The 25,914-nt window shown below is 53.9% G+C and overlaps 2 protein-coding genes across 3 annotated transcripts in view; one reads left to right on the top strand and one right to left on the bottom strand.

Annotated features, from left to right (window-relative positions):
* RAD54L2 (RAD54 like 2) overlaps positions 1-6,928 on the top strand; it is an 87,562-nt gene extending 80,634 nt beyond the window's left edge. For both annotated transcript variants that reach the window (XM_074958301.1, XM_074958302.1), the window contains exons 18-22: positions 1,539-1,735; positions 2,680-2,876; positions 3,957-4,046; positions 5,391-5,483; positions 5,817-6,928. In XM_074958301.1, coding sequence (XP_074814402.1) covers positions 1,539-1,735; positions 2,680-2,876; positions 3,957-4,046; positions 5,391-5,483; positions 5,817-6,808 — 1,569 coding nt within the window. In that variant the 3' untranslated portion in view covers positions 6,809-6,928. The remainder of the gene's footprint in view (positions 1-1,538; positions 1,736-2,679; positions 2,877-3,956; positions 4,047-5,390; positions 5,484-5,816) is intronic.
* A 7,640-nt stretch (positions 6,929-14,568) lies between these two features.
* Positions 14,569-25,914, bottom strand: part of LOC141990740 (semaphorin-3D-like) — a 45,182-nt gene continuing 33,836 nt past the window's right edge. Inside the window, exons 6-18 of the mRNA XM_074958303.1 lie at positions 25,781-25,883; positions 24,494-24,622; positions 23,132-23,277; positions 22,563-22,677; positions 22,167-22,236; positions 20,520-20,664; positions 20,179-20,401; positions 18,976-19,064; positions 18,168-18,209; positions 17,516-17,673; positions 17,074-17,138; positions 15,899-16,032; positions 14,569-15,509 (exon numbers count right to left, since the gene is read on the bottom strand). Coding sequence (XP_074814404.1) covers positions 15,081-15,509; positions 15,899-16,032; positions 17,074-17,138; positions 17,516-17,673; positions 18,168-18,209; positions 18,976-19,064; positions 20,179-20,401; positions 20,520-20,664; positions 22,167-22,236; positions 22,563-22,677; positions 23,132-23,277; positions 24,494-24,622; positions 25,781-25,883 — 1,848 coding nt within the window. The 3' untranslated portion in view covers positions 14,569-15,080. The remainder of the gene's footprint in view (positions 15,510-15,898; positions 16,033-17,073; positions 17,139-17,515; positions 17,674-18,167; positions 18,210-18,975; positions 19,065-20,178; positions 20,402-20,519; positions 20,665-22,166; positions 22,237-22,562; positions 22,678-23,131; positions 23,278-24,493; positions 24,623-25,780; positions 25,884-25,914) is intronic.

A 25,914-nucleotide genomic window follows, 5' to 3' on the forward strand; every position in this document is an offset into this window, starting at 1 on the left:
GCTCCCCCATCTGCCCAACTGTTGTGTATCCATACCCAGACCCTTCAGCTGAGCCGCACCCCCCTGCACTCAGAACCCCCCTGAGGAGCCCCCTGCACCCAGATCCCCACCCCACCGAGCCCCAACCAGCTGCACCTGGATTGCCGCCCCACTCCCCCAGCATCTGCCTCCCGCACTGAGACCCCCACAGCTGCTGCTGAGCTCTATCTCTCCCACACCCAGACCTCCCCAGCCTTTCTTCCCTCCTCGCTGAGCCCCAACCACCTTCACCTGGACCCCACTGCAGCATCCCATTACCGTTGCATCCAGAACCCCCCAACAAGCCTCTGTGCATCCAGATCCCCTGCGCACTTGGATCCCCCACTGAGCCTCCCACACCCAATGATCCCACACAGAACCCTCTCAATCCATGCCTGGATCCCCCCACACTAAGCCCCCCCACACTTGGATCCTGCTGGGCTGAGCCTGCCTGCCCACACCGAGGTGAACCTGGCACAGAGGGGCAGGACACTGGGGTGTTTCTGGGGCAGGCCCACTTTTTGCACTGTGTCAGGGTTGAGTGCAGCCTCACTGCTGAGTCTGTCCCCCAGGGGGAGCTGCAGAGTGATCTACCACTTCTGTGCAGCCAGTGGCCTGTGCTCTCCAATGCCATGCTGGCGCCTCCACATTTATTTGACAAATAAAATTTGCAGAATTTTGCTGAATTTTAAAATGTTTATACACAGAATTTTTAATTTTTTGGTGCAGAATGCCCTCAGAAGTAGGTAGAGCATCTAGGAAGAACATAGTTTGGGGTGGTTTGGTTAAGGCTGTTGGAGGAGAGGAGAAATGAAGCACTGTGTCTGCCTGGCTGTCTCTATACAGAGATTCATGGTTAAAAGGAAAGCCTGCTATGGGGCATTTAGTGCAGTAACAGAATTGCTCCATTTATGTGCTGTCGTATTGCATGTGTTGTGGGTATTGTGAATAAGCATGTTCCTGTGAGTGTTATGCGGTGAGATCGTTGTGGAGTTGGTGCACAGATTATTTATAAGTAGTAATCATATTGTCTATTGTCTATAATAGTGTCCATTGCACTAGTTTTGAACTCTTCCCCCAGAGTCCACCCAGGGTATGTCTTCGCTACCCGCCAGCTCAGCAGGCAGCGATCTAGCCAGCGGGGATCGATTTATCGTGTCTAGTCTAGATGTGGTAAATCGACCCCCGAACGCTCTCCTGTCTACTCCTGTACTCCAGTGCCAGGAGAGGCGCAGGCGGAGTTGACAGGGGAGCAGCAGCAGGACTCTCCGCGGGGAAGACACCACGGTAAGTCGATTTAAGTACGTTGACTTCAGCTACGCTATTCACGTAGCTGAAGTTGCGTAACTTAGATTGACCTCCCCCCCAGTGTAGACCAGGGCCCAGAATACTGCCCAGAGTCTGCCAATTGCCATGTTATTCTGCCTGGGATACAGGGAGGGAATTCTGTCATTTGGGTTTGTCTACTGCCCTCTTGTGGTATGTTGGTGTCTCAATATGTTTATGTGCTGTGACCACAGGAGCCTTTCCAGCATGAGTCGCTGCTGATTGACCGAAAGGAGCACAAGTTGACCAAGGCAGAGAAGAAGGCAGCAAAGAAGAGTTATGAGGAAGAGAAACGAGCATCCGTCCCCTATACCCGTCCATCCTATGCACAGTATTACCCAGCCAGTGACCAGAGCCTGACAAGCATCCCTGCCTTCAGTCAAAGGAATTGGTGGGTGCTTATTTCTTTCCCTGTTCTGCTGAGGACTTCAGTTGAGGGGAGAGGCGGGGCAGGAAAAACAGCTGGGGTAGATGAAGACTAACCTGTTACCCTCGGCGTTCTCACTCGGCTCCTAGGAAACGGGAATACTGAGGCTGGGTGTTGCCCCCTCTCCTTCCCCTGCCAGCTATAAATACGGATCCACGAAGAAGGGGAATGAAGCAAGGAAGGTGGGGAAAACAGCTGATTAGGGAGGAAGGCTCCCTTTGCAGCCTTGGGGGCACATGCAGCGTTTCTCAGTGGGGTGTCACTGATTGCAATGGCTGTGGCTAAGAGAATGGGCATAGTATCAAACTGAGAGATGCAGAATCCAGACAGGTAGTGAAAGTGTCAAGACCTATCCCCACACACCACCTTTCTGGCTAATAGCCAGAGTCACTGTGTCTAACATCTGCCTTCACTTCACCTGGAACATGTGTAATTCCCCGTAACGCTTTGCATTGCCCAATCTGAGGCTCTGGGAGTGCTGTGCAGATGCTGGCTGGCTGCTTGCATGTCTCTGCCATCGGTGAGAAAGCACCCCCAGTTTACAGATGGGGACACTGAGGTGAAGTGACTTGCCCAAGGTCAGTGACAGTCAGGAATAGAGGCTGGAGTCCTGACGGCCAGTCCTATGCTTTAACTCAGAGATCAAACTTTAGCGACTTCACTCTCTCTTTGTGATCCTGGAGCAGTGAGATTCCCACTGCCTCTCTCCAAAACTGGGAGCAGAGCCAAAGAGTTTCAGGGCTTTGCATTTTGGGTTTTTCTGCCTCCAGGAGCAATTTTCTCTGTGCAGAGCCTCACGATTACCCATGTGAACGACTGAGAATGGTGGAACCAAATACAGTTGGAACTTTCCTTCCAAAAGAACATAACTCCGTTTGACACTCTCTCCTTTTCCCTCTTCCCGCTAGGCGACCAGTCTTCAAGGGCGAGGACAAGCCAGTGGCAAGTGTCCGCCCTGTTCAGTCCACCCCCATTCCTATGATGCCTCGGCATGTCCCGTTGGGTGGCATGGGATCGGCATCTGGTTCCAACCCCACTGTCAACTTCCCCATCAACTATCTACAGCGAGCTGGTGTCCTTGTTCAGAAGATTGTCACCACGACAGGTCAGTCGTTCCTTTGGAACCAAGTCCCCCTGAGAACACAGCTGGTTGAGACAGAGTCCTGGGATCCAGAGATGGAAGGCAGGCAGTCCATCCCTCGGGGATAGAATAGTGTCCCAAACAACTATGGTGTCTCATCTGTGGCCTAAGAAGCTGGATGAGCCCCTTGAGGGGGACTGTGTCAAGAAGGAAAGTGTCTGATTATGAATTGAAATGTGTCCCTTGAAGCATGTGCTGTGGTGTTTAAACTGACGTGCTGGAATCAGATCCATTAGTGCAGACTGGAGGTAAGAGGGGTGCTGCTTCCCCTGCAGCAGCTTGGCTGGGAGCGGTCTGTTCTCTACCGCAGCTGCTCAGCAGCTCCCCTGCCGCGTGGAGGAGAGAGTAACTCTGGCTGTTCTAGTGCCTGACTGAGTCTCTGTCCTGGCCCCAGCATAGGTTAGAGCAGCGCTATCTTGCACCAGCTGGCAACAGTGGCTAGGGACCATACACCAGCTGGGGACAGCCAGGGTACAGTGGGCTCCAGCCACTCCCTTTCCCTACCCCCTCTAACCTTTGCCTACCAGGGAGGGAGGCATAGGAGCCAGTTATGCCACCTCTATGCCTGTCATGGATTCCATACCTGGAGAATCCCCAGCAGTGGGTTTTGCACCACAGGTGTGCTAAGGGAGTAAAACAGAGCAGTGAATCTGCCCCCAAATACTGATTGTAGCTCCCTGATCTCTTTGCAGCTTTCAGGCCAAACATATTTCAAAAGCCAGGTATGCTGGCTGCATTGTATGGTATGCTGGCTTCCAGTGCTCTGCCCAGTCCCATGTTCTGTTCTAATTGATGGGGCTTGTGTACTGGGGCACCTTGCCTTTCATTTCCCCTGACCCCCACTCCTTCCCGAGCTCTCAGTCCCAGGGGATTCCACTTCTGCTTCCTATGCCTTCTTTGTTACTCATAATTAAACCCTGATCTCATTTGTAGCAGAATTTATTGAGGAAGCTAGCTGGATGCTGAGGGAATTTAGCCCTGGATTTCTCCCGCTCTTTTTTGAGCCCATAATGTAACTTCTCAAATGCTGGCTTTCTCCATCAGATATTGTGATTCCAGGCACAAACACATCCACCGATGTGCAGGCGAGAATCAGTGCTGGTGAGAGCATCCACATAATCCGAGGGACTAAAGGTAAATCCCTGACTTGGGAAATAAGTAACCGCTAATCTCCTGGCCCTGATATACTAAAATCCCCCCAAATTCCTGTTTTCAGTGCTCTGCATTTGCAAGATGCATTTAATAAACAGGCTTCGTCAAAGCTTGAAGAGTCAGAAAAAACAGAGGCTTTAGTTGTGGGTTTAACCATGATGGGGAGATGAAGGGGACCAGGCCACTGATACTGTAATTTCCTGCCAGTGCGCCAAAGGGAATGGTCTTCCATCCTTCCCTTCTGAAGAGGATGGAAGCGATTTCAAGCTCCAGAGTTGCCCATCATTATGTTAACACACAATCTCCTATCATGTTTCGGGGATGAATAGTTCTTGACCTACTAGACCGTTGAAGCCAATGGAGAAGTTGCAACTGACAGAGCCCCAGGTCAGACTGTAAGGAGATGCGGCGGCACATTCTCCCTTCCAGTGGAGTCTGTCTTGTCACCTTTCAAGAGTATTGCAAGCTCTAGCTCTTTACACAAGCCTTCTCCCAACAATGGTGGAGCAGCTGGCCAGGCATCGTTTCTAAGAGATGTGCCAGGGGTCGGCCTGTTTGCAGTGCTGTAACACTAGAGGAGTGATCAGTTGGGGCCCTCGGGGCAGGGATTGTATGTTTCAGTCATTTGAACAGAGCCTAGTTGAGTGCCGTTGAAATTCGCCAACAGCACTACATAAGGAAAAGTGGAACCACAGCCATTGCCACTAGCAGAGATGGTGACCTGAAAATGTGTTTGACTCCCCTGGGGGAGAAAAGGGAGCATGGGAAGGGGATTCGGGTCCTGCAGCAATTCAGTAGAGAGCCACATGTGTGTGTAACCCTGAGACAGAGAGAAGCAGAGGGAGGGATTTTTCAGGGACGGACCGGAAACAGGCTCTAAAGGAGAGAACCAGCGTGCACCTGACTGCAGGGGCACTCCAGCACTGAGAGTGTTCAAGAACACAGTCCGTGGCTGCCCTTGTTGCTGCTGCATGCTGGTTTTACAGTCTGCTCTGTTTTAGGTAAATGGCTTGTGGGCTGCAGGCTCCTGGCATGTTGCCAGCACAGCACTCAAGTGGGCACAGTTTGGGTGCTTCTGGCCTGTCCGTAATGGACCTGTAGGCCACTGACACAGCACTGTGACACTAGCGTTGCCCAATGGTAATGCTCACAGACATGGAGAGAGAGATCAAAGTGTTTGGGGATTAGGGGCTGGTGTGTCCTCTCTGCTGCCCTTTTCTCTCCCTGCCTGCCAGTTCTGCAGCCTTTCCCTGGGGCAGGCAGCCAGCAGCTGGGCATGGAGTTGTTCCTGTGTCTGACCAGTTGCTTCCTCCCTGTCTGTTTCAGGGACGTACATCCGCACCAGCGATGGGCGGATTTTTGCTATCCGGACCACTGGGAAGCCGAAGGGCAGTGAAGACCGTCGAACGGCTGCCTCAGGTAGGGACTGAAGATCCTTGCACTGGATACAGGCCCCAAGTGCTCTCCCCTGTTTGGGTTTCTGTGGTGGGTGTTTCACTGCACAGTCTTCCCCAGGGCTGTATTTAGGGGACTTGCTTTACATCCCTGCCCAAGAGCTTCCTCTCTTCTCACTTCTTTAAATTCCACATTTTCTCTCTTCCCTGGCTGATTCCATGGCAGCCCCTTCCCTCCCACCCTCAATCCCATCCCACGCCGAGTCTATTCAGTCCCCCCTCTCCTCCCTTTTCCCAGCGCCGGGATGTTTCTCCAGGCTTCTCTGTCTCACCCACTCCATCTCCTTGTCACCTCCAGGCTCTCAGGGTCCATCTCTGGAATCCACAAGCAATGGCAGACACAGTGCCTCGTCGCCCAAGCTCCCTAACACAGAGGAGCTCACTCGGCCCATTTCCCCCGACAGCCCGGAGATCATCAGTGAGCTGCAACAGTATGCTGAGGCAGCTGCTGCCCGGGAGTCTCGCCACAACTCCCCCAGCACTAACACTGTGCATGGACATCCTGCCCGGACAGAAAACGCAGCCACCTTAGCAGCCCGGGGAGCTGAGCAGCGATTGGGCCTCCATTGCTTGGCTCCGTCGGTTTCTTCAGCCCTGCCAGCCACCAGCCAGAATGTCGATGGTCACTCAGTGCTGGACTTACGGGGCAACAAGCGCAAGTCGACCTCACCCTCTGTCCCCGAGGAACCAGCCCGTCGGCAGCAGAAAAAGCGCCACCTGCCAACGTCTGTTCAGTCGTACGAACACGGGTACCCAGTCTCTGGTGGGTTCACCATGCCCCCTATCTCTTTAAACCACAACCTAACCCATCCATTTCCCCCCCAAGCAGGAAACTCCTTGTACATGGGCACTGGCTCATCCTACTACCAGCTGCCCAATTTACTACCAGACCCTCAGCTGGTGTTCCCTGTGACTACTGACCCTCTGCTGACAGCCGGCACCGCCAGCTCCTCTGCTGCTACCTCAGCCACCGCCAGCATCCCCTCGTTCATGCTAAACCCCTCTATGACGGGGATGCTGCCCAGCTATTCTCTTCCCTTCACGCAGTCACTCCTGCCTGAGCCCAGGATGTTTGCTCCTTTCCCAGCCCCAGTTTTGCCTAGCAGCCTTCCCAGGAGCATGGCGTCTGCCTACCCTGGCTACATGTCCCCTCATTCGGGCTACCCAGCCGGGGGCCTCCTGCGGTCCCAGGTGCCTCAGTTTGAATCCCAGGAGGCCTCAGAGGTGGGATGCAGCTCCAATGATGACGAAGACAAAGACGACGATGTAATAGAGATCACAGGGAAATAATGGGCCCAGTTCCTGTTAGATCTCAGCTTAGCCAGGAGGCAAAAGTTTCAGGACCTTTCTGGAGTCAGGATTTCACCTCTGGGTTATGGCAGCAGGGCTAGAGGAGGAGACGTTTTTAGATGTCAAGGATCTGCGTTGTATTGGGGAGGGAGGGTGGGGAGAACAAAACCTGAACGGACTTGCAAGGGTGGGGGGCAGCAATGCAAACCATAGGAGTGCCTCCCTTGCTTTCTCTCCTGCATTTTCCGTTTGTCTGTCTGTGTTGTCCAAAAGGGAGCCTTGACGTTGCGATTCAGTGCCCCTTCTCAGGCGTGGAGACACTGGGTTGATCTCTGTGTGTGGAAGAGCTCCCTCTCCCACAAACTGCCTTATCTGTGAACTTTTCTCGCTCAAGGAGGCACGGGGTGGGAGTATGCCCCAGGAGAGGGTCTTGATGAGCATTTTCAATTGGGGCAGGGGCGGAGCAGGCTATATGTCGTGTGTGTACCGGGGGAGGGCAAGGGGTGTGTGTGGGGGGGGGGGTCCATGTGAAAACCAATTTGTTTTTCATCCTCTTAAAAATTCAAAACACAATAATCTGACAGCTCGTACCAGGCCCCTGCTGGAGGATGAGATGAGGAGTGGAGGGAATGCTGAGCTGTGGCATGACTCTCCAGTCTGCTCCCCCAGGGGGCCTTCTCTATGAAGCCCTCTGAAGGCAGTGACCCTAATAGGTTGATCCTGTGGTTCTGGTGCTGGCTTCTCGAGCCTGGATTGGGTTAAGAATCCTTTAAATCTTATAGCGGCTCGAGGGCTATCCTGGGGACTTTCCCAGTTCCTCCCTCTCTTCCAGTGATGGCCTCCACACCAGGCTATTGAGGGGTATGCCCTCAGGCTCCAGGAGGAGGCCTGGGTGGGAGCAGGTGGATCAGTTTGACTCCTATCAACCCCAGCCAGCAGGACAGGTTGAAAAGGGATACCATTGCAGACTCAGCGCCCGTCTCCATTGACTCTGTGATCGGAGCAACTGCCCCCTTCACAGAATCTCTACATTAATTTATTTCATGAAGGCAAATATTTATTTGTTTGGGGAGTTTCTTTCCACGTTTTATTAATTTTGTTTTTTAAAAGAAAAACAAACCTGCTGGCCTCCATAATGCAGTGGTTGCTTGGTGGATTGTCTGTATGGGGGAGACGAGACATAATGACCATTTGACCAAAGCATAATCTGAAAGCAGGACCAACTGCGAACGTTCCCCAGTAGCCAGCTCCCTTGTTTGGTTCTGTTACAGTGACGTGGCATTGCCTGTGCCATATACACCCCTTTGGGGGAGCGTGTGACAGTAGCGCGGGGTAGTTGTTACAGTGTCCGTCTGTGCAGTACAAGGGGTAATGAGAAACCTCTGGGGTTGGGATCACTCTGGCACAGTGTTTGCTGGGCGGCTGAGAAATTAGCATGCTAACCAATCTCTCAGAGAGATAAGGAGTCTCGGCTCATGACAAGTGGGCTTGGGGATCTCATGGCAGCAGGCTTGAGCTCCTATTGGCTTAACGGACCCCCTGGCTGACATGTGGAGTGCTGTTGCTGGGCTCCAGCCCTTCCCAACTAGAGAGGTGTCACATGAGAGTAAAAAGCGAGAGCGTGCCTCTAGCACAGAGAGTAAATTGCACTGACTGTTCAGCTCTTGGTGTCTGCAGGCAAATCATGCTCTTGGCATTGAAATGCCACATTTGCATGAGTTTGGGCACCTGAGCTAGATGGCCTGACATCCTGTCCACTGTGTGCGTGCTCATGCACTGGTAACTGCTGAGTAATCTTGGAAACTCAATGCCTGCTCAAAGGCCCAGGTCCTCAAAGGGATGTAGGCTCCTAAATCCTGTTGACTTCAATGGAAGTTAGAATCTCAAATACCTTTGAGGATCTGGACCTACGTGTCACCACCTCAGGGAACGAGAGAGACTATGAATGTCCTTGGAAAGTGGTCCATGCCATTGGACCAGTGACAGCTGTTGGCACAAACCTGTGATGGGAAAACCTCCAGGGCTGATGCTTCGGTACGGTTATTGAGGTCTACTCAGACCAGCTCAGGAGGGAGGGACAAGGCATTCTGGCATATTGTGTAAGGTAGCTGTGAAGAAAGGGGAACTGCTTTATCGAGGGAAGGTGGTGCAGTGCGTGTGTGTGTGTGTGTGTGTGTGTACCATGACAAAAGTAGGACGTTATGGGGCTTTCTCTCTGTCTTTCTCTGTTTTAATGGAACTTGTCTGTCAGACGTAACCACACCATTCATAGAAGCCTTAGATCTACAGTTTAGCTATGCAAATTATTTTAAAAACAAACATTGAAATAGTGCTTTCTTCTTTAACATATCCTAGGAGTTGAAAACCGAGGGGTTCTGAGCAAACTTCTGAACAACTTGTCTTTGGATGTACCGTGGAAATAAACAAACTCCCCCTTCCCCCCACTCCACCCCTCACCCAATAACAAAGCAAACTAACTGATGGTGTCCACTCCAAACACTTGACAGTGCTGCATCTGTGAGTCATGCCCTTTGCAGTTTGTGTCTCCATCTCATGCAAAATACTGTGACGCTGATTGTATCACAGCTGTCTGTTGTATCTCTGTAAGGCTCTCGAAAGCTCTAGTGGATCTGGGAAGCGGACCTAGGCAAGGGGGTTTCTTGTCAAGAGTAACGAGGATTCAGACCTGGGGGAAATCTAAACAATACTTGTGGAAGGCAATTGTTGATTTAGGTTAGAGCAGACCTTTTAACCAGAGTCCCTTGGCATGGAGTATGGTTCCTTCGTTGTTTGTGCCAGGGTGGCACGTTTAATCTGAATGATCCTGCTAGTTCTTTGTAATGGGGGCATTTTGTGTGTCTTTTCTCTGCTCTGATGAGGCATACAGATTTGACTCTAAACAGTAGGTTAACATATGGTTCTGGATGCTGTACCTGAAATTGCAGCAGCTTTCACAGAGACTTTGCTCATTGTCTCATGAGGAAAGCACCAGAGGCCTCTGGAGGGCACTTTGGATGGTACTGAATTGGGCAGGCCTCTGGCACACCCTCACTTTGGTGGGTGGAATATGGGAATTTTTCTGCTCACAGGAATAGGTGCACCTAGAGTTAGTTTAACCAAGCCCTGTAGCCATAGGAACTGGAGACTGATGGATCCTCTGATAGCCATAGGAAATGGACCCCTGTAATTTACTTCCCCAGCCACTGGATGACAGTGTTGTTTCACATGGAATATTTACTTTCTGCAAGCAAGTAGGTTTAAAATTGGGCTTGTTTTGAACACTGGTTTTTGTATTCAGTCAAGAAAGCAAGGGGAAAACTAATGCTCTTTTTGCATTGTGCAGATTCCCGCATTAAATTGACTCTTGTAAACAGGGACCTTTCTCTGTCCCTGGCAAACTTCTATCTCCTCCTGTCTGTTCGTAGTACATTCAGTGCTTAGAGTGCACATCCTCCATAAACTACTGGAGACTAATTAGCCCCACAAGTGCCTGGGTTGAACCCCCATCCTGTACCCCAGCCAGCACTCGGTGGGTGGGTCCCTCTCTCCCTCCCGCTCCATCCGGACAAATGCTCAATCCAGACTACCTCCTCCCCCACAGACCCTCCCAGTTTCCATGTGTCATCTCCCAAATGCTAGCTAGTGGATTAAAGATGAAACCCCATTGATTTGGGGCATCACAACCTTTGGGAGAGATGATCTCATCCCCTGGAGTGAAGGAAGGTTTGTGAAGGTGATTTCCTCTGCCCTTAGTTTTCTGTTAGTGCTGAAGAAACCCCCATCACCCAGATGCTGACCACTGAGTTCCACTGGGTGTGCAACATCTTCCAGGAAGGTGCAGCTTCTCGTGCTTCTGAGTACATGAAGTGCAGAGAATGCAGACTGAGACCCGGGATCAGAGCTGTTTAATGACGGAGACCAGGAATCAGAATTGTTTAATGACTTTGGCATAGAAGATCAGAAAGTCCTTTATCTGATGATGATATAATCTTCAAGAATGTCTTGGAAATTCAGAGGTGGTATTGACAATGGAGACCTCTTTGAATCCTGTTCCACAACACTTTCTTACCTAGGGTATGTCTACATTACAGCCACTACAGTGGCACAGCTGCGCTGCTGTAGCCCCATAGTATAGGCTCTTCCTGCACGGATGGAAGGGTTTTTCCATTGCCGTAGGTATTCTACCTCTCCGAGAGGGGGAAGCTAGATGGATGAAAGAATCCTTCCATTGACCTACCTGTGTCTTGACTGGGGATTAGGTCGACCTGACTACAGTGTGAAATTTTTCACAGTCCTGAGCGACGTAGCTAGGTGGACCTAAGTTTTAGGTGTAGACCAGGCCCTAGTCTCCTCGCTCCTGTTCCACAACCCTCGGTCTTCCCTCTTTCCCTGATCTCTCCTTTCCAGACTCCTATCTTTTCTCTAGCTGACACATAGATCCTCTCTTTTCTTTCCTGATCCCCTGTGATGGGGCTGTCTCTGTTAAATTTTCTGACTCCAAATGGACTGACCAAAGTAACTTATAGTTCATATTTGTGCTGCAGATAACACTGAGAGTAGAACAGGGGCTCTCCGATAAGCACTTGGACACTAAGGAAGATTCCTGGGCAGAGCACAGAAGCCCTGGCGACTTGTGCAATCCTTGGGTTGCACTTTGGCTGCCCCTTTCAGTCAGTATCTAACTATAATAAGTAGATTTTACTTACTTAGGCTGAACTGTTTAGATGGCAGTTTATGGAGCAGCAGGGATATCAGGGCAAATTCCACTCTGTACTACTACAAGACACTAAGACAGAATTAGGAGAAGAGGTGACCTCATAACTGTGATGTTTCTGTGAGTTTTCTAGGATGTACCTAATCTCAGTCCAGTCTTGGGCAATGTATTTTCACGCAGTTCTGCAGGATGGAGCATCTCACATTCAGTTCCACTGCCGTCTGGGGACAAAGCTGGGTGAAAACTGCCAAACGAGCTTCTCTCAAGCTTTGCTGGGAATGAAAGAATTCACTTTGTGTTTTGCTCTCCGGGAACAATCATGTGATTGAATTTCACTAGTGTGAATACTGATGGAAGAGCTCCCTTCACCTTGCACATTTGAATACTTCTGGCAAGCAAATTCAGGTTGGTTTTCCATGGGCATTTGCACCAGTAAGCAGATAAATGTTTGCTAATAACTTCAAATAATTGCTAAATTAGAGAAAATCATGGTCTGTGGACATTCTGTGAAGAGAAAGTGGTAAAATACAGCAACTCCATTCACAATGAATGTGCTTCTCTGTTCTCTCAAGTGAGATCAGGTAGTCCAAATTTGAGGGGAAAGGAGGGTGGGGGGAATTTAGTCCAACTAGGATACACTGGGAATGGCTCCTTGCAAGCTGAAAAGGAAAAGAAACCTGTCTGCAAAGGGAGAGGATGTTGTAAGTGGGGGGTGATCAACCAACTGTGTAGGGTGGAGGGAAGAAATCCCCATATGCTCCACCCTATTCCCCCTGTACTGAAACAATACCACTAACAGCTGCCCAAAGCTGCACTGTGTCTTGGGTCTTGTATTGTTAGCCATCCAGCTTGCATTCAGAAACTCTCTGGTAGATTTGCTTGTATAGGGGAGCGTGAGCGAATCCTTTGATGTTTGTTTTTTATTTTGTTTTTTCTGTTTTTAATACCGCCTTAGTTTGTGGCCTGTCTTTTGTGATCAGAAAGAGGAGTTACTGTAGCAGGGTGGGTCGGTTGGCCGGCTGCACACATGTGCTTCCCTCTTCTCTCTGTCTAATGGAGCGTGCTCACTGATCTCCCAGAACAGAGACTTTGAACAATTTGTTGTTTATATGATGTATTTATTTTTACTTGTGTTTCATGTCATTTTTTAAAAAATCAATAAATTGTAAGTTGGTATAACTGCCGATGGGCGCTCTCTCTCTCCTTTTTTTTTTTGGTAAAATAAACTTCAAAATCAAAAAAAAAACAACAGTGACTGTTGTCTGAAATGACTTTGGTTTGGATTTGCATGTTCACAAATTATTGCATGCACATGCTGATGGAGCCAGGGAGCTGGGAAGAGGTTTAGTGAGTTTGATTGTTCTGGAGTTAGAGAGACAAAGCCTGGTGCATTTAGGATGTCAGGCCTCTGATTCAGTAATGCACATAGGCATGTGCTTAACTCCCATTGAATTCAATGGGACTTAATTTCAAGCATGTGCTTTGCTGAATTGGGGCTGTGGTAAATTTCACTTTGATCGGTGGTACATGAAAATGGATAGTTCTCAAAGTATGCACAATCCCAACAGAATCACGCCTCTTTTCAGCAAATGTTTAATATCCTCGGGCTGCAGTGAGGACTTTTGGTATTAACACTCCATTATTTTGTACAAGTAAGAGGGCAGAATACTTACTGCAAGGGATTTATTCCCTTTGTTACTGTGAATCAGTCATGCTCTTATGTACTTGCTCCCAGCGTGAGGGCAATGAGAGCAAAGCTGCAGGGAGGGGACTCCAGCATAGACCTGTTCTGCACCCCGTCCCAACTACCTTGATTTTCCTCTGAATTAATTAGTTCTGGCGTGGGCCCTCAGAGCCCTTTCATCCTAAGGCAGACATGCCACATGGTCCTCCACCTTCATATCAACAAGTTCCTGACGAACCCCGCACCGTGAACAATTGAACCTAACGCTCATTCTCAAGGCCCCTATAGCCTCATTCAAATGGATGGCTAGACATCATATTTCCTTCCAAAACCCAGTATGTCCTTCCCCTGCCCAGTTAGCAAACTCCAGGCCCTTTCCATTAAGGAACCTTTCTCCACTTTTCCTTGAGGGATTAGACTCAAATCTTATTCTGATAGTCAACTCAGCTCTGCCTTTCACACGAACCAATGTAATTCCCTGTGTGCCTTTCGTCCCAAGCCTCAGCTATGCCAACTCCATGTGGTGGATGTTCACAAGGTCCTAAAATTCTGCCTCAGAAGAAAGGAGTGGAAGGGGTAACTATTGTCTGCCCTGCCCTTGAGGGGCTCAGAAAGGTCTTATGGCACAGATTAGTTCAGATAGGCTCCAAGCCTGGCCAGCAAAGCTGTGTATATTAATGTCCCAGCCCACGATACCAGAAAACTGTTGTCCTCCTGGGATGGGGCCAGTTATAGCTTGTTCCCACTTTTATACCATGCTGCAGGTTTAATATCCTTTTGTCAGCAAGAGACAGCCTGGAGCCTGCCTGCAGGGTATAATGGCCTTGTCATGGCCTCACATCATCTGTCGCTGCCTCCATCATGGTAAATGGCCTGTTGGATGAGTGTCCCCACATGTATGTCGTTTGGTTTTCTCCCGGGTTAGAGGATCCCAGCGCGGGAACTCTCCCTGATTAATGCTATGCCGCTCTGGTACCCAAGACTAACATCTGCCTTTCGAGTTCCCAGGATTGGTACCATTCTGCAAGGAGATTCATTCCAGCTGCCTCGGTCTCACAAGAGCAGTGCAGCACTGCAGAAGGTTTCTCCAACAAGACCAGATGGCTTGGAAGGGGGAAAATATAACTAGTTAAACATTGCAGTGAGGGAGGTAATTATGGTTGTTCCCATTTTGCCCCACGCCAAATACTGAGTCAGTAGCAGCGCTGGGACCAGAACTCCAAACTCCTCCCTCCTCAAGCTTGTGCCCTATCCATTAGCCCATGTGTCATCCTCCCTAATTGACTTGCAGTGCTTGCCCGAAGGGGCGGGGGGCTCTGTGCTCCACCAGGGCAGAGGGAGAAGTGTATTACTGAGACCGGATATCAATTCCCCATAACAAGGGAGGCTGGTAAGAAACATGGGTTTCCCTTCTGTTTAATTTCCAGTATTTATCAATAATAAGAGGCATAATAAGAAAATGACAGAAGGAAAATGCAGAGAATAAATATTTCATGGTATGTAAATAGTTTAAAGTTCTCGCGTCACATCAGTCTGTGTCAGCCGGCCTAGTAACCAGACTGTTTGCTCCAGGCCGTGGCTGCAAAGTCCCTGGTCTAGCACCTCCTGGACTTAGCAGCCCCATTGGTCTGGGGGTGTCTGAGAGCATCTGCACTGGCCGCTGGCCTGCTCCAGGAGATGGCGAGGGGCAGTGTCACGGCTGAGGTAGTACATGGCGAGTCTGTGGGCCTCTCAGCAGGCAGAGCTTGGCAGCAGCTGAGCTGAGCTGGCACCTGTGTGCAGGGCTGTGCATTCAGAGTGGCTCTGGAGACGTGGCCGGCTAATGGAGACTGGTTCAGTGACCTGCTCCCCCTGCAGAGGGCACTGTGCAGAGATCAGACTAGTCTCAGCCCAGCTCTGGCTGGCTTCAGGGGGTTAGGATGCCTCCGCACTCGGCCTTTCTTGCTCTCCAAGGAATGCTGCTGCCACTTCGGGTTCCAGGCCTTTTGCCGCTGCCTCTCCTGGTGCCGGAGCGCATTGCAGTACTCGTCCAAGCTGGTGCCTGGTGCCCCCAGGGTCCACGGGTAGCCCTTGTACTGGAGCTGCATGGGCACGGTGCTCAGGTGGCTGCCTCCCTCCTCGGCCCCCTTACTCCGTTTGGCCCCCATGGCCTCGTGGCCAATGACACGAAGGCTGTAGTGTGTGAGGGGGCGGGAGAAGGCACGCTCCATTGCCTGGCACTGATAGATCCCGGCATCCTCTCTCGCCAGCTGGCGGATCAGGAGCCCTTGCTCCAGGGTAGAGAAGCGGTCACCGGTCCTCACCTGCGGCAGACACAGGGAGGGGACAAAAGCAGAGCGCCCTGAGATGCTACCCAGGGGTTGTTGCGAGGGAGCCAGGGCTGCAGCTTGCGACGTGCTCTGCTCGTCAATCGGGGACAGTGGCATTGCCCGTGTGGGGACTGTGCCAGCTGAGCTGCTTGTGCACTGGGCCACGCTCAGGCCTGGGCAGCACCCCCCCACACCCCGCTGCCCTACCCCCTCTGAGGGACTGGGGAGGAGCAGAGACTTGAGCTGTGTCCCCCCTCTGAGGGACCAGGGTGGAGCAGGGAGGCCTGGGCAGTGCCTCTTCACTGCCATGCCCCCTCCGGGGCAGAGCGTGGGAGTCTGGCCATACCACTCCCCACGATTTAGCTTTTCCCTTGCCCAAGTACCTCATCCAGGGCTGCCTCCTTGCTGCGCTGCACGAGCCATCGAATGGCAGTCTGGGGAGAGCGTGCCAGGCACTCGAGGAAGGTAGAGTTGTTCTCCACACCAAATACCAGCTTCTCCTCAGCTGCAGTGACCCCTGCAAGGGGGAGAGCAGAACATGTGCATGTGGGGGGAGCAGAGCCCTGGGGCCTGGTGCATCGAGTCTCTCCATGCCCTGAACCAGCACCCCCTCTTCCCCAGCTCTCTAAACCAGCCCCGCAACCCTTGCTGCTCTAATCCCCTGGAGCAGCCCTGCCCTGGCCCCACCTGCTCCAGGAGCCCCACACCCCTGCTGAGAGAGTCCCACGTTCCGGCTGGGCCATCTCTAGCTAGAGCACGGCACCACACGTGTGGCTAGAGCTGGCTAGAGCACTTTGGGGCAGGAGGGCAGAAATGTAATTGGCAACAATACAACCACCTTTTGCTGCATGAAAAGGGGCCTGGGGGTGCGTGCGAGGTGACTTGCTGTACCTCGTCTTTGCACACACGCAGCTGGCAGCGCCCAGAACACAGGCGGAGGACATGCTGTTTGCAGAGCCATGTAAATCCCGGCCTTCCCGGCCTGGCATGCTGGGGAGTGACTGGAAGGGGGACAGCGTTTATGGAAACGGAGCTGGCCATCCCAAGATACTTTCCTCTGCTCACTGTTTGCTGGTTAATTACTCGGTCGCACCCCAGCCCCATGTCAACGGCCGCCTGTCACTAGATTTGCTCACACGCTGTGCCCTGGACCTGAGCTGGGTTCAGTTTTGCAGGCAACGCTTCCTGGGGAAGTGTGTTGTCCAATGTGACTGTACAAGCCTGGGGGTGGCGCTCCTGCGTGGCTGCTGGGGATAGCTGCTCCTGCACGTTGCTGCCAGCATGGGGGGGGCCCTCCCCGGGGCTATCGGCACCCCAATGCTCAGCTCACCGCGCAGTGCAGTGGTACAGCGTGCAGATGCACCATGATGTGGCATTGGTGCAATGTCTCCATCATGGGGCGGGATTGCCCCACCCATGGCCAGTCCTGCTGGAGGCACCCGAGGCTGGTTGGGGTTTCTGACTCACCCCCCCTGCTCCCTCCTCCATGGCAGAGAGCAGCCCACGCTAGGCAGCATGCAGCCTGTGGGAGAGGGGTGCCACAGTGGCTGATTCTCACCCGCTGTGGTGTCCTGGCACTGACTGACCGGGTCGGCCTTCAGCGCATCCTGGCAGCGTGCTCGCCTGTGTGGAGTGCAATGAGATAACACGCTCAGTGAGCTAGCTGCCTACTGCAGGGCGTGCGTCAAATGGAGATTTACTGGTGGGGCTGTGTGGGGCCCAGGACTGGAATAGCAGGAGGCTGCAGGTCTGGATGGAGGGGCATCGGCAGGTGGGTGTCTGGAAGGCCCTGGACAAGAACAGGCAGGGGCTGCTGCGGTTCTGGATTGTTGACTGTGAGAAGCCAGGGCAATGTCTGGTACGGTGGGTGGTGTCCATGGCTGCTGGGGAGCGGCTCCAGACTGCAGGGTGTGTAACTAGCCCTGAATTCCCCCTTCCCATCTCCATGCAAACAGCCAGGGACGGTGGATACTGTGTGAAGGGAACAGGGCAGGGCTCACCTCTTCTCAGTCAGCCGGTAGGGGCTGCAGCCCTTGCCGTCCCAGGTGCAGTAGGGGTCTCTGGCTAGGCAGCAGTCAGCGCAGTCTTTGCCGTAGAGCTCGCAGTGGTACAGGGAGAGCTGGACAAGCCCATGGGTGCTGCTCACAAACAGCTCCTGCTGCTCATGGAACCAGAATGGCTGTCAGCACCCCTGGCTCCCCTTCCATGGAGGAGTGGCACGCAGCAGCCTGGGAGCAGGGCTGGACCCACACCTCAGTTCCTAGCTAGTGAAGGAACCAGCTATTCTAGCTCTTCATGGATTAGTGCAGGGAGTAGGCACCTGACTCAATTGGGGCACTTTGACACAAATGGACTCGGGCAATGCCACTCCTGGCACCATGCAATGGGGCGCCTGACCCAGCTGGAACTGGGCAGCACTGCACCTGGTGCCATGCAATGGGGGGCCTGACCCTGACAGCTGGAAACGGCCAGCGCCATGCCTGGCACCTGGTGCCCTGGAGTGGGGAATCCTGTCCCACACAGCTGCAGCATGTGAATGTCTGCATTAGTGTGTGGTTCCTGGCTGGAGAGCCTGGGAGTCGCATCCTTGTCTTGCATGGTGTGACTGGGCCCTGCATAGGGCTTTGTGAATGGTCATTAATGAGGCCTTACCCGCTTTGGTGAGAACTGCATGTCCAGGATGGGAGATGGCACCTAGAGGAGAAAGGACCGCACTGCAGCTTGGGTAGATCTTTGCCCAACTTCCCAGCTGAGTTCAGCCACCGCAGCCCCAGATGGTCCAGTGCTGGATCCCTCATGTCCGCCCTGCTTTGCCAGTGTACCTCCAGCCTGACGTACCCTAGCCCCTGCTATTCTAGGATCAGCCCTGTGCTTGAATGGGTTAAATTCCAGCAGGAAATAGACAAGAGGTCAGGATCCAGCACCAGGCTCTGACCCAGGCTCTGTGTGATCTTGGGAAACTCACTGACGCTACCCTGTGCCTCAGTTTCCTGTCTGTGCAATGGGGGTAACAGCACTGCCCCTGCCTCTGACTGAGGGTGAGGCCCTCTGAGACTACAGTGCTGAGGCTCTGAGCCTCCGGGTGGAGGGGCCGGGGTGCAGCCTCCAGGACGCGATCACCCCACACCCTTGGCTATTTGTGGCACAGCTCTGCATGAGCTCTGCCCATGGCTGCTGCAACTGAGGGCTGGGACAGGAAAGAGCAAGGGCCTGGCTGGCCCTGAGGGAGGAGCAGCTCTCAGCCACAGCAGCCAGGCTGGGAGAGGCTGCTGGCCCCGCCAGACACTCCCCCAGTGCAGACCCCAGCTGCAGAGGAAGCTGCACTGTTGCAGCCACTTTCAGTGGCCACGCACAAGCATCCCAGGTCCTGCAGCTGAGGCCTCTAGAGGAATCAGTTCCCCCAGGAGCCAGTCTAGCCCCTCAGGGCAATCGGAGAACCCAAAGGGGGTGGGATGGGTACCTTAGAGACACTGATTTCCTCCAGGCTGATCTCCTCGCTGTCCTGGCCTCTCCCGCCGGTGAGCCCCACCTTCAGCACTTTGCCTTCGTCTGTGGAAGCAACGGGGGAGCCATCACAATCCCACTATACCCAGCGAGAGCCCCCTCAGGAAGTGCTTGAGGGGGAGGTGCCGCAGCTATCAGCTGCTACGGAGCTTCTTTCCTTCCCTGAGCTAGTAATGCTCTCTCCAGCCAGGGAGGAGATCATCACTAGCTCAGGGAAGGATAATTATTCAGTGTCCTCCCCAGGCAGGGGGGACTTTTTCCAAGCCAGCACATGTACTTTGTCTTCTCCTTTCGGATTCAGCAGGAGAAGAGATCAGACTTGACTTCTGAGCAAGCCAAAGCTGACCTGCCAGGACCAGCCCTGTGAGAAGTGGGTTTTGCTAGCCGCCTGCCCTTTCATCCTTCCTCCTCATTGTCCCGTCTCCTCAGAGCCATCAGTGCCAGGAGACCGAGTCAGAGACCTGCTAAGTGTAGCAAGGGAGACAGAAGCCAGACTGCACCAAGGCCTGGCCTTTACCCAGTTCTCTTCTTGGCAAGAGGCTGCATCGTGACTATCTACAGCTTGCTGGCAGATCCCACTCCTGGGGGCCGCCGACGGGGCATGGAGCAAGCGCCTGCAGTATTTGCTAGCCCTGAACATCTGCAAACTCCCCCATAGCCACCTACAGAGCTCAAGGTCAGGCCCCAGTGAGGATGGAGTAGGAAGTGAGTGATGCCCTCTAGTGGCTGCTCTAGATATGATAATTGACCTGCTCTGGGGTGGGCCTTGTGCTTTTGAAGCTGAAGGGTCCAGCTTCTGGTTACCTGTGTATGTACAAGTGATATGTACACAGCTAGCTCTCTGGGGGCAGGGACAGTCATGTTCATCTGTACAGCCCCTAGCACCACAGGACAGGGAGTCACTGTCCCCAGGGCATGGCTGAGGTATGCTGGCTGCTCAGTCCGAGAGTCCCACAGACTGGTGCAGAGAGAGGACAGGACCCTGCTAGGGCGGGGCTGAGGTGCTAATACAGCTCAGTGGGGCAGGCTGGTGTGTGGGCAGAGTGGGGGGTTTTCACTGGAGCCAGCAGGGGCGGGACACGCTCTCACCAGTGGCAGTCCAGCAGGAGAGGGGAAAAGGTACATTCAGAGCTGGTGGTAAAGATCCCAGAGCCTCTACCTGTTCCAAGGAAGAGAATGTCGTAGTGCCCAGACTCCGTCTCCACCCTGTCCACCAGCAGCTGCCGGAGCCGATAGGGCACGTTGGCCCTCACCAGGATGGGCTTCCGGCCAAGGGGGTACACGGGGCTCCACATCAGCTGGTGGTTGCGCATGAAGCTTATCAGGTCATCAGGGAAGTCCTTGGTGGAGTGGAAAAGAGGGTCGTACGTTTCGCTGGGGCACTGGAGGAGAGAGGGAAACAGAGGGGGGAATTTAAAGCACAGAGTGACTCAACCCCTTCCACTGCCGTCACCAACCTCTCAGCCCCGCCCTCCACCCCGCCCTGTGTCCCACACTCACTGTCCCTGGGCGGGGGTAGGGGATCCGGCCCTTGTACTCCACCCAGCGGTAGTCAGCTCCTTCCTTGTGTGCAAAGGGCCCGCTGAAAGCAGCTCGTACAGCAGCCATGGAGTAGACACACACGGCAGAGCCGCTGAAGATCCCGCTGCCAGAGAGGAGACAGACTGGCCTGAGCATCAGACTCTAATGCGGCCACCGTGGGAGCCAGCACGAGAGGCCTGGTCTGTGTGCAACACTGCTGTGGTTTAACCAACTCAGGGCTCAGACAGGGCAGCCCCTTTCTGCAGCTTCAGTGGGGTCCATTGCCTGAGCTTCCCTCCGTTCCCTGCCAGCTTCTGCCAGCAGCGCTCTGAAGCTGCAGAGAGAACACTAAGCTGCAGGGAGAGGTAGTTAAGCTGGAGGGTAGGGATAGGGTCCAGAGTGACCTAGACAAATTGGAGGATTGGGCCAAAATAAGTCTGATGATGTTCAACAAGGACAAGTGCAGAGTCCTGCACTTAGGAAGGAAGAATCCCATGCACCGCTACAGGCTGGGGACTGACTGGCTAGGCAGCAGTTCTGCAGAAAAGGACCTGGGGATTACAGTGGACGAGAAGCTGGATATGAGTCAGCTGTGTGCCCTTGTTGCCAAGAAGGCCAACGGCAATTTGGGCTGTATTAGTAGGAGCATTGCCAGCAGATCGAGGGAAGTGATTATTTTCCTCTATTCGGCACTGGTGAGGCCACACCTGGAGTATTGCGTCCAATTTTGGGCCCCCCACTACAGAAAGGATGTGGACAAATTGGAGAGAGTCCAGCGGAGGGCAAGAAAATGATTAGGGGACTGAGGGAACTGGGGTTATTTAGTCTGCAGAAGAGAAGAGCGTGGGGGGGGGAGGGGTTTGATAGCAGCTTTCAACTACCTGAGGGGGGTTCCAAAGAGGATGGAGCTCGGCTGTTCTCAGTGGTGGCAGATGACAGAACAAGGAGTAATGGTCTCAAGTTGCAGTGGGGGAGGTCTAGGTTGGATATTAGGAAACACTATTTCACTAGGAGGATGGTGAAGCACTGGAGAGCATTACCTAGGGAGGTGGTGGAATCTCCATCCTTAGAGGTTTTTAAGGTCAGGCTTGACACAGCCCTGGCTGGGATGATTTAGTTGGGGATTGGTCCTTCTTTGAGCAGGGGGTTGGACTAGATGACCTCCTGAGGTCCTTTCCAACCCTGAGATTCTATGATTTTTTGATCCACCAGCACTAATCGGTACAGTTGGTGCTGAGCCACCCAGCCTAGGGCTAGAGAGCTGCTGCTTGCACGGGAGAGGCTGACGTCCATTTACCACTGACCCACCAGTCACTGCCCTACGATCCTCGGGAGACCAGCGCTAGCTAATGGGGGCAGGCAGGAAGGGGCTGGCACGGTCCCAGGGGAGCGGGATTGGCTAGGAGGCTCTGCAATGGGGTCTGTTTTTGCCATGGACTTTGTGCATCCTCCCACGGGGACCTTGTGTCCCTCTTCTGCCCTGCCCTGCCCCGGCGCTTGGCTAGTAACAGCCTCCATGCTATCCAGCCACCGGTCTCACTGCGTTTGTGTGAGAGCATCCTGCCCTGCTGCTCCCTTTGCTCTGCTCTTCCCTCCTCTCCCCTCGGCCTACCCGCTCACACTGACCTGGAGACCGTGAAGAGGCCGAAGATGAGAGGGCTCTGTGGGTCCCGGGTGCGGAGGAGGAAGACATCCTCTGCAATGACAGCGGGTGAGGCGTCCTGAGCACACGCTCTCAGGGACCCAGCTCTGGGCCCAGGGAGCAGGGTGAGGGGCTTTCATCAGGTGACCTTTGCCCCCTCCCCTCTCCCACGCCAGTGACTATGCCCCACTCGCTCTGGCGAAAGAGCAAGCAGCAGCCGGCACCCTTCAGTCGGCAGCCAGGGCTGCTGTGGTGATGCAAGGTGCTCGGAGTCCCTGCTACGGCTCAGTGGGTCGCCTCTGGGAGGAGCCAAGCCCAGATGACCCCGCCGTGGGCCCTGAGGAACGGCAGCCCTAGGCGGGCCCGCGCGCCCCACTCACCAAGCTGGTCGAAGTGTGTCTCGCTGGCCTGGGGGCCTGGGATGGAGCAGACCAGCCGGGCCTTGAGGAACGTGCTCCAGCGATTGATCAGGCTGCGCTTCCCGCCGACGTCGTTCTGCCAGCCACAAACCCACCACTCAGAGGACGCTTGCGATGCGCCCCCCCCCGCTCCCTCTAGTGTTAACCCTCCATGCCCGCTCCCTGCCCCAGGTCACCTCCCCCTCCGGCATTGTTAACCTTGACATGCCCACAGCTCAGGGAGGGCGGGATGGGCGATTACCCCACTCTCCCCAGCCCAGCATCTCAGCTTCACAAAGCAACGCAGGGGACATGACTTGCCCAATCAGTGGCAGAGCGGGCAACAAAGCAAAACAAAACCCAGGTCTCCTTACTCCCAATCCCTTCTCTAACCACTCCCATCCCTCTCCCCAAAGGCCAGTGCTGAGCCCAAGGAGCCCTGCCAAAAGGAGAGAGAAACAAGCCCTCGTTTCCCTGTAGGACAGTGCCATGCCCCTCCCCTGCCACTTGGTAGCGCTCCGCAGCCGTGCCCTGATCCTGGGGTAGCTGACCTTGCAGACGCGCGCCACCCGGGCATGGATGCGCCGCCTCTCCCACTGGCCGGCTTCCAGGGCCGTCTCCCGGAGGAAGACGTACACCTTGTCATCGTGGGCGTTGTGGGTGTCGGGAATCACGTAGGCACCGATGAACACGGGCTCTGGGAGAAGGGAAAGTTAGGCAGCCAATGGCACCATGCCGGCAGGTTGACCCATACCCATACCCATACCCTCTGGCCATGTCCCCTTTTCCTTTGACAGACTTGGCTCTGCTCCAGCTTTAAATGATGCAATGGTCTCAATGGCACCTGGCTCTGAAATTCCCTGCTGGGCTTTGGAGCTGGGGCTCTGATCCAGACCCATCTAGGCTTTACTAAAGTGAAGGGAGATGCTGGAACCAAGGAGGGGAGTGGGAATACCGTTAGCTTCCCGTCACATTCATTTTTGCTGCCACGTGAGAAGATCCTTACACACGTGGAGCCATTGCTTGTTCTGAGCGTAGTGCTCTGGATTTCAGCAAGACGTCACGCAGGGCGAGGGTGTTGCTCAAACCAAGCTATGCTGGCAGTATCTCACCTTTGCACTTGTCCTCCCCAGTGGGACTGGAATTCGGCACTACCCACTCAGACCATCTCAGTTTTCTTCCTGACAAGATCATTGTGGCCTAAGGTTTGATCCAAAATGCTCTGTGGGTTTTTGATAGTCTCACAAAACTTCCCTTGAACAATGCAGGTGTGATGGCTGAGAAATTGGGCCTCTAGGGCCAACAGTCTGAGCTGCTTCCACTTGAGCTAACGTTCCCTAGCTGGGCCTGCAACTGACTTGCCCCCTCCGTGGATGGGGCATAGAGGGGCCCTGTCACACACCCACAGAGCAGTGGGTTGCACAAGCCGATCTCACTCAGGGCTGGGTTTCAACAGCACCTTCCATCTTTGGGGGCCGGAGATCTGAAGAACGTCAGAGTGAATCTGGGCTGAGTTATTCACCAAAGGGAGCTTGTGCCCTGTAGTGAGTCTGGGGCTTTGGTCCAAAGGCAGCTGGAGCTGCTGGGCATGGAGTTGTCCTGTTCTACCCGGGTCTTTCCTCTGCCATGTGGGGGCACCTCCCCGCCCTTCTCCCTGCAGCTCCTGAGGGCTGAGACTGGCGGGGGCACGGGAGGGGACAGCAGCAGAAGGGGTAGTTTGAAGTGCTCGAACAGAGGCCTGTGCCCAAGTGACAGTAGGGGGTCTGGGCCTCTTAAAGCAGCACGGAGAGAAAACCAAGCCCCTGCTCCCCTGCAGCAGCACCGGAAATCTCTTCCCCAGCAGTGCTAAGTCCATTATGTTCCCGGATAGGACGGCCCCCCCAGCCAGGCTATATCCCAGCCCCCCATTGTACCGTTTAGCCAGTGATCTTGGTTCTGTTCTGTCCGGATGTAGTTCTGGGCAGCCTTGTGAACTCGGGTCCGGAAGAAGGCGGCGCTGCTGCCCATGAAGTCGCTGGAGGTGCCCGAATACAGCTCCCCGTCTGAGCTCAGAGAGGCAAGCACGTGTTAGCAGAGCCAGCGGGTGCTTTGACTTAGCCAGCTCCTCCCTCAGTCCCACCCCTGGGGAAGGAGGCACAGACCGGGTTACGGGGCACTGTGCCATGGGTCAGCCTCGCCCGAGGAGCTATGAGCTGACCGCGACAAGGTAACGGCAGATTTCCTTGCAGGGGCTTGAATAAAAACTAGAATCACAGCCCCTGAACGAGGGTAGGTTTTTCTCCAGGCAGCCTGTGCATTCCCTGCTCAGGAGCGGGTCTCAGAGGGGGCCAAGGTTGCTGCGGATCTGCCGCCTTCCCCTGTGAATGCTTTGGGAATTGAAGGCAGGCTGTGCAAGGCAGTCGCTGGGGAGGGAGATTGAGGCGCTCTGAGGGTATGACTATGCTGCGGCTGAAGGCGTAATTCCCAGCGTGGGGAGAGGTACATGTGCCGGCTCTGACGAGCTACTGTGGGTGGCCATGGAGCCAGGGGCAGCATCTTGGACTGGCTGGCTGAGTACGGTAACCCCAGGTAAATATTCCACTCCACACAATGAGGGCTGGAAATTCTCCGGCATTAAAACAAGAACGAACACCTAACGAACCAACAGCTTAGCAATAACTAAATACAGGGCAGATGAAACCAATTCCCTTCATCGCTCGGCAGGGAATGCCAATTTCCTTACCTACCACCCTGGGCCAGGAGAGGGTCTTATTACAGCCTCCTCCTGTACAATCTAGTGCCTCTATCACGCTCCAGAACCAAGATTGGCAGCCTTCGACTGCTGTCGGACAGATGGGCCTTCCACTCTTAGATCTAGCTAGTCACAAGCTTGGGCAGCTTGTAGTTCCAGCCCCAGATCAGCCGTGCCAGGTAAGAAGCTCGGCTGTGATGACGCTGTGCAGCCAGTCACTCCTTGCCTAGTCCCTGTCAGCACTAACATCCTGCCTTGGCCTTTCACACCTGCCTGGGCATCTGGCTGAGCTCCCCCGTGAAAGGGAGCTTGCAGGTTCCACTCTGGCAGAAACCACAGCTGAATGCGGGATGTGGGTTAGGAATCATTGGCAGGGGATGGAGCTGATTGTCTAACCCTTCTTCATTTCTAATGCGCCCATCACCACAGTATCTAGGCCCCTCTTCCTGCCCCCCCCCATTCCTCTTACCTATGAGTAGTCCAGTGAAAGGTTCGTGGGGGCTGAATGGACACTTGCCTCTCCCAGATTCCACAGAGTTGGCCACCAGCTGTATAGGGGAGCCCCCCGGCTCCTGCAGGGGTTAAAGGGGAGATTTTGGCCCA

Source organism: Natator depressus, chromosome 7, assembly GCF_965152275.1.
Source record: "Natator depressus isolate rNatDep1 chromosome 7, rNatDep2.hap1, whole genome shotgun sequence".
Classification (NCBI taxonomy): domain Eukaryota; kingdom Metazoa; phylum Chordata; order Testudines; family Cheloniidae; genus Natator; species Natator depressus.